The sequence below is a fragment of the Anopheles arabiensis genome, chromosome 2 (assembly GCF_016920715.1).
Source record: "Anopheles arabiensis isolate DONGOLA chromosome 2, AaraD3, whole genome shotgun sequence".
Lineage (NCBI taxonomy): Eukaryota > Metazoa > Arthropoda > Insecta > Diptera > Culicidae > Anopheles > Anopheles arabiensis.
The window spans coordinates 18,719,916-18,727,495 of record NC_053517.1 but is presented as its reverse complement, the minus strand read 5'-3'; the positions used below and the strand labels follow the sequence as shown (position 1 = coordinate 18,727,495).

General features: G+C 47.8%; 1 protein-coding gene across 2 annotated transcripts; it reads right to left on the bottom strand.

Moving 5' to 3' along the window:
• Positions 1-3,603: 3,603 nt before the first annotated feature.
• LOC120896476 lies at positions 3,604-7,354 on the bottom strand. 2 transcript variants are annotated; one of them, XR_005738429.1, is made up of 3 exons: positions 6,858-7,354; positions 5,166-6,774; positions 3,604-5,060 (listed from the first exon to the last, which is right to left on the bottom strand). XR_005738429.1 is itself a non-coding variant. In XM_040300634.1 (2 exons), the coding sequence occupies exons 1-2, from the start codon at positions 7,202-7,204 to the stop codon at positions 5,217-5,219; spliced, it is 1,905 nt and encodes a 634-aa protein (XP_040156568.1). In that variant the 5' UTR covers positions 7,205-7,353; the 3' UTR covers positions 3,604-5,216. The 2 variants fall into 2 exon arrangements, 1 of the variants encoding a protein (XP_040156568.1); XM_040300634.1 differs by having other exon boundaries at positions 3,604-6,774; positions 6,858-7,353.
• Positions 7,355-7,580: the final 226 nt, after the last annotated feature.

Here is a 7,580-nt window from a genome sequence, read left to right as displayed (position 1 = left end):
CTCTGTCTCTGGTGTCGTTACCATCGCTACCGTTCTGTGGTGCACGCGGGTGCCGATCATGCTCTTGCGTATATGCGTTTTTGTTGCCGTGTTGTTATTGCGCTGTCCGTGCGGATTGGATAGAATGCGGTTCATTCTGGCAGTTCACGGTTAGCGAGTGCAATCGTTCCCTGTTTGTCTACATTCTTTCATCGTTTGCTTCCGATGGTAATGTTAGCCGTTGGCTCGTATCATCGCTACTATCGTATTGGGTGCTACTAGGTGGGTGGTGGACGATACGGATGTTTGTGCATGTAGAAACCCAAATGGACAGGATATTCTACAAGCTGGATCTTTCCTCCACGTAATTTGATACGTTCAATTGATGCATTTTTTAAAACAAAATCTAACAACGGTACAAAAACAGGAAATGTACTGTTCCGCTTTCGGGGCTCGATTGTCGGTCAATGGGGGAAATAGTGATTGAGCAAAGCAATATTCGCTGCTAAAAGCGAGTATAGGAGCAAGCGCGAGATGTAGTTAGTGCACACTATTCAAAAATGGTACATGGAAGCCATGCGAGTGATTGTAGGTTGATTGTGGCGTTTCGGTTGTTTGCCTCGTATTCGGATGTTTTTGTTTGTAAATTGAGCTCATGTGCAAATTATAGGTATGCCAAATGATCCAGACCTGTACGGTTCAATCAGTTCACGTGATAAAATGAATGAAATGGTTCGCTTGGTTCTTTTGACGCACCAAAATTAAAAAAAATCATGAAAATGAGTGAAATCATTCATGATAATTTTGGAATAACGAACAGAAAAACGTTACTATATTCGCAAATTTAGAGAAAAAATAAGAAATGGTCTATTCTAATCTATTTGTGTGAATCGTTTTCCAAGGTCAAATGATAGACTGTTAATATTGGTTTGCTTTTCATACGATCAGATCAACGGATTAATGTGTAGTTCTACCAATTTTCAAATAGTGTACCGATTCACAAACTCTTCTTCTTCTTCTTCTTCTTCTTCTTCTTCTTCTTCTTCTTCTTCTTCTTCTTCTTCTTCTTCTTCTTCTTCTTCTTCTTCTTCTTCTTCTTCTTCTTCTTCTTCTTCTTCTTCTTATTCTTCTTCTTCTTCTTCATCTTCTTTTTCTTCTTCTTATTTTTCTTCTTCTGATTTTATTTTTTGCGAATATGTCGCATCTTTGTTCCATTTTCCATTATAAAACATTTATTCTATAATTGAATTGTGAGTAAAATGCATCGGAAACATGAATTTCTAAATATCACCATTCCAAACAAGTAAGTAAGTACTCTTCGAACACCATCCCGTCTTTTCATATTCTTATGATTTTTAGCGAGGCACTTGCATTTTTCGTAATATAGTTGAAGGCAAACGAAAAAAAGAGAAAGAAAATCAACAATCGAACGTCGAACGAATAATCCATTAGTTATTGAAAAAGTTAGACCAGCGTGTGTGTTTTGCTGAACTCTTCTACCGGCATCGCACAATCGGCTTCCCCTTTTGCGTCCTCCCTGCTTGCATGGATCGTTTGCAGCTTTGATTTCGATGGCCAGCGTTCGAACACGCGGCACGATTTACGTTCCCTACTATCGCCGGTATCTGCTAGTAGCCTGGTTGTACACACCCCGTATGTGTTTGCTTTCGGTTCGTTCTTTGCCTCCCGCTTACAACAGAGAATGAGCGCCCCGGTGCGGGAGAACAGGCACAGCATTCAACTGGACCGTTTCTTATCTGCCCCTGCTGGTCGGCCCACCGATCGCTTGTGGCGTTCCGGCCTAGCATCGAAAGAAAGTGCCCTATGTCCTTGCAAATCCGGCCCAGTAAGGAGGGGATTGCGTTTTCTTTTTTCGTTTGTTTATCTTCTTTTTATTTTTCGTTCGGCTCTGCGGATTACCTCTACAGCACCCACGCGCGGGCAAGTGACAATCCGTACGATGGAAAGTTGGTATCAGCAGGCGGAAGGGATGGTGAGCAATGTCCACTGAATCTGGCGAACTTGGCGTAGGTTGGCAACGAACGATGCGCCAATACAAAGGGAGGGGGGGGATTGGGACCGTTTAGCCCGATTCGCAATGGCCATGGTGACCCGCAAACGTATATTAGCTATTGTCAATGGGCAGAAACGGATTATCGAATGTTTAACTGGAAAGTTTGCTGCTTCTATCTTCGGGTGCTTCGGGTTATTCCCTTCCCTTTTGCAAGTGTGCGCATTGGATTTTGCGCCAATAGCAGCGGGATACATCTCGTACACACACGCTCGGGCCGTTGGATGCGGGAAGTGGAAAAGTCAGCAATCGAATTATTGCGGAAGAAATGTTGCTGATGTTTGCTGATGCGCGGTGGTGACGGTGGAAAGCACCGAGCGCCCGGTTGGTGGGCTGGGTGAGTGTGATTATGGAATTGATTGTTTTGTTTGGAATTCCTATTGATTTCGTAGGTCCCATTATTAATGGACATTTGCTGGTGGAAGTCTCACGGCTGGCAACGAGCGGTGAACAATTGTGGCGGCGTTAGAAGCGTCTTGTTGTTAAGCTTTGTTGTGATAAGCAATGCTTGGATTTGATGTAGAATAATTCGTATTTTTTCATATTATTAGTTTGATTGGCTCGGCTAGAACTTCCTACTGATCTTCCCGGATGTACGTAATTACGAAGATGGCCGTAACTTCAATGGTGTCGAACGCTTTTGCGGAAAAATGAGGGAAATGTTTATACGGATAACACCTTATAAACATTACGAAATTTTTAAATGTTTTAATCAGTTCAGGTCAATGTCTCCTCTATATGATTATTACAGATGTTCCTGTTTCTGTTCCACATTTTTGAAATTGGTTCACTATTAAGTCCTTCTTTTAGTGAATCGAGTGAATCGCAATTGGCAATTTGAACTTACTTATGGGTGAATCGAAAGTATGCAGTAAATGCAGTGAAATAACTACATTAAGACACGTGAATCGAGTGCAATGTGTATCAATTCAATGCGATGAAATGCGTGTGAGTGAATTCGCTTTTCGACGCTTGTGACGCTTGACTCGCGTGTGGGATGCTTGGACGATGGACTGACTGTTTGGTGACTATTTTGTGGTGTAAGTATAGGGTTTCCCTTGGATCCCTTAGAAGCTTTACATCAGTTTCAACTCGTGTCACATGTACTGACTGCTGGACACCCTGTTTTAAGAATCGGTCCCAAGATTAAATGGTCCCTAAAGGTTAGAATAAACCGGTCTCATAGTACAGCCGTTAACTCGTACGACATAACAAACATGTCCGTCATGGGTTCAATCCCCAAATGGACCGTCTATCTTGCTATGGGGGGAAATAAATTAGTCACTGAAAGCCAAGCCCACAAGTGGTACAGGCAGGCCTTGACCGACAACGGTTGTTGAGCCATAGAAGAAGAAAAAGAAAGGTTAGAATATGGGTGGAGAACGATAAAAATCGGTAAACATCCGAAAGTTGTTGGCAATAATGATGGAAAACATTGCAAGTTTAGTAAGAATGAACAATAAGAGTAAGGTTAGAAGAATAAGATGGAGATGAAAAAGCATAATAAGAAGAAAAATTGTGATCAAAAAGAAATTACGCAGTAAACCAATTAGTCACAGATTCATCATATCGGTTATGATTCACATTGTAACGAAACGCAATGATCGTAATGAAAGAAGCCGAATGTAATTGAATGCAGTTTAAGCTTAAACTAGCAACGCAATTTAGCAGCAATGTGTGATTAACAGATTTTCCTGCCACTCGCCGTGCACCATTAGCGAACAAATGATACGCTTCCGGATATTCAACGGGCTTCAAACATCCTTGTTCTTGCCATCGTTGCATTTTCCGATTACCCATTTCGTCTCACCCATCCCAGTGGATGTGTAATAAAAGTGAGCTCCATTCATAAAGTTGCCTACCGCGTGCAATGCTTCACACTACCATCAGCCACCAGTGGCAGTGGTACGCCATTCATTCCCGGAACATGTTGGCGTTTTATTTTCCTTGTTCTTGTCGTTGCTGCTGCTGGTGGTGCTAAAACTCTTTCCGGAAAATCACTTCCCCTTGAAAGGCTCAACATTATGGAGAATGTGTGAATGCCGCCATTAGCACCCACGTTCGGGGTGGGGGGGTTGATGGCGATGCTTTTGTGAATCGCGTGCTGGAACGGCACAACACACGGGCTACAGCCCCGGCCCGTTTGCAAGATATGATTGGTTGAAGTTGATTCAAGCGTTCATAAAATATTTATCTCTAATCAATTTAATAGATTAAAACATTACGACCATCCCGCAATCCTCTCGCTCCATCAGCAGTTGTCTCCCCCCCTCCCTGCTCCGATAGGCGGGCACGATCAGCCGTAACAGTAAATCACATTAATAGTCTCTGTCGTTTTTTCCGTCAATCGGATCGGATCGGTTTTTGGGTTGGGCCGCACGCGCTCTGTTCCGTTTCGCAGTGGCGCATTATCTGGAAAGTTGTTAATTTTTAGTGGGGCATTGCAAGGTTATACCCTCCCACAGGGTGGGAGACCGGGGCCAGGCAAAACACCCCGGAAACAAAACGCATGAAATTCCAGTCACGATGGCACGGAGGATTATGGCTTTTTGAGATTATGCGCTCGAGCTCGGTGGAGGGGCTTTTTGAAGGCCCCAAATAGGAAAAGAACGGGAACGAGACAGCAAGCGGCAAGCGAAATGGTTGTCACCCGAATGCCAATTTTGGGCTCTTCTAAATGGCAAAGCTTCGCAAAAGGGTCGGAGGCTGCCAAGTTTTGGGCACAGCAAACGGTTATGTCTTACTTTTGCTGCAAGGTGTAATTGATTTTTAGCTAATCTTTCGATTGGCAGCGTGGCATGGTCTGGGGCAGGATGGTTCGGAGAAAGATCGGCCGTTTGGTTGTAGTAAAATTTAATTACACCGGTAATGCTTCATTTAGGATACCGCTGAAAGCTATTATCACTCTCACTTATCGGTGGCGATCACCTTTCTACTACCGTTGCTACACAATTGTTTATTGCTGGGCGTCTTACGTTAGTAATCAAAATGGGTTACAAAAATTAAAGCACTAAAAAAATAGTTGAAATAGATCGCAAAGTTAATACATCAGTTTAAATAAATATCTCTAATGAACTAAAATCACACACACACACACACACACAAACTGGCTTACCCTAGAGAGCAACCTTTGCACGTTGGGACGCTCACTCAGCAAACCCCAACACTAGTCCTCATTGACGAACAACACCTTATCCTTGGGGCGCAGAAACGCGTAATAGAACAGGAAGCACAGCACGCTCAACGACCCGCTCGCCACGATCGTGTGGTGCAGGAAGTAAAACCACCAGGACTCGAACGCACCCAAGTTGTACCACAGCACCAGCGAGGCCACATTTTCGGCCAGCACCAGCCCAATGTACCCGACGTACCACCAGCGCACGTGCACGAACCGTATCTTAAACTCGAGTAGCGAAAACACGTACATGTAGGCGAGAAACAGGTAGAAGAAGTAGCGCTCGAGCTTTTCGTGCAGTCGCACCTCGTACACGATGCAGGCGATCATCAGCAGATAGTGGTTGGCCACAAGCATCCAGAAGTACAGTGGGAAAAACACGTAGAACGTGGACAGGGCCAGCATGCGCATCAGCAGAAACATTACCCAGCCGAGAAACAGTACCGCCTTGCCTACCACATCGTCCTGCTCGAGCCCCACGATCGTTTGGCGCCGGGAGGGTAGCGATATCGCATCTCCATCCGTCTGATCGCCCGTCCCTTGAGCCTTCCGGCTTCCTTCCTTGGGATTCGCATGGTCAAACATGCCCTCGGGCAGCCGGGGCACCTTCTCCTTTATGTACGCTTCCGCATTGAAGAGCAGCATGTGGCGGAAGACGGACACGCGGTGAAACATACCGGCCGCCGCTTCCGGTGTTGGTGGGGCCGGCCGCTTCGGTACGGCATCGAACCCGTCCGGCTTGAGGTACTCGTCGTCACTGTCGTCGGTAGCGTACCCGCGGACGTCTTCCGCGCTGCGCAGATAATGGTCCATCGCTTCCAGCTCCTCGGCCGTGTCCCGCAGCTTGAAGCTAACGCTACGCCCCGATGGTCGGGACTTTGAGCCAGCGCGATCGACCGTGTCCGGCGGCCCGCTAAACTCCTGCAGCTTATCATCGTCCGTAAAGTTGACGTACGGATCCTGGTGCGCTTTCGACTGCTGCCGATCGAAGTTGAACGCACCGACGTTGAGCGTTTTCCGGGGACTTTGCTCGGCGGTCGGCACCGCCACTCGCTCATTTGCCGTCGATTCACGCTCCCCTTCGCTGCCGTAGCGCGAGTAGAAGTTGCGCATAATGTTCGGCACGATGGGATCCGCTTCGGGCGCTATCGACGGTGTGGCAAGTGCCGACACGGCCGTGCTCGTCGATCGTAGCAGCTGCTTGCGACGTTGCGTTGCCTGCTCGGCGGTGCTCCACGGATAGCAGCGGCCAACGATCTTCTGGCTTTCGAAGCGCTGATAGCCGGTAATGATGGTGGCCATCGTGAGGAAGGAGCAGACGACGCTGATCACCTGCACCGTGACCGTGTCGTAGTTGCGGAACGTGCCGTCCCGCAGCAGGATGTACAGCTGCAGCATCATCTGGGGGGCGGCCTGCAGGAACGCCTGCAGAAAGTGGTACAGCTCGCAGGGAGACGTTTCCGTTATCTTGGCGACGGCTTGCGCACGGCCGTAGGAGCCTTTGTCGTGGAACAGGGCTTCGACGCTCCAGAAAATGCGTCGGCTGAAGCTGAAGGGAGAGAGCGAGAGAGAGAGCGAATGAGTGCGTTTGACGATGTGAATCATTGCGCTGAAGGGGGGGGGGGGACTTACCGGTAGAGAGCGGCGAGCGGAAAGAACACAAGTATCGCGACCTGGTTGAACAGGAAGCGACCCGTACGCTCGTCAAATCCAATGCGTTCCGGCCACCGTTCCGGGGTGGATACGATGGAGCAGAAGCACACCACGGCCGGGAGCCAGATAAGGGTGAGCGTGAACCATGCCCACGTTGGAGCGCCGTTGCGGAAGTGCTCCACCGTGATCAGTATGTCCGCCGTCGTCAGCACAATGTACAGCATCAGCTCGAAGATCACCGGCACCAGGAAGGTGGCCACTATTTGGGTGCGCGTCTTGACCGGGTAGCCGAGCACGGATCGTGGCACACCATCGAGGGCGTCCATCGCGCAAACTCTCTTTTGCGGTAACTGGCTCCCCAAACGATTGATGTTAGGTCTAGCGCGCCAACGAGGGTGTGTGTGTGTGTGTGTGCGTGCTATCGCTTTCGGTTGCGTGTAGCGTTATCGGAAAGCCTGTCGCACCCTTCTGACTCAACGGGTGACCGTGTTTGTCACCCAGCCGGTGCGATAAGCGGTTTGTTGCAAGTACTTGCTGCTGGCGTGCCTCAACGCGGTTTCAGATAACTTTGTTTTTTACGGCGATAGTGTGAACATGGTCACGATAGTCTTTCGCGATACAGTCCACAGAAAGGTGTTCCAGGGAGCAGAATACACAAGCGGTTTTATGTTGGGCATGTGCTTGTGCGATGCTTAGAAACAC

What these genes read in the sequence shown, in the direction of transcription:
- LOC120896476 (XM_040300634.1), bottom strand. Translation starts at nt 7,204, where the DNA reads ATGGACGCCCTCGATGGTGTGCCACGATCCGTGCTCGGCTACCCGGTC. An exon ending in CCGCTCGCCGCTCTCTACCG is followed by an intron (nt 6,775 to 6,857) that starts GTAAGTCCCCCC and finishes CTCTCCCTTCAG; the next exon opens with CTTCAGCCGACGCATTTTCT.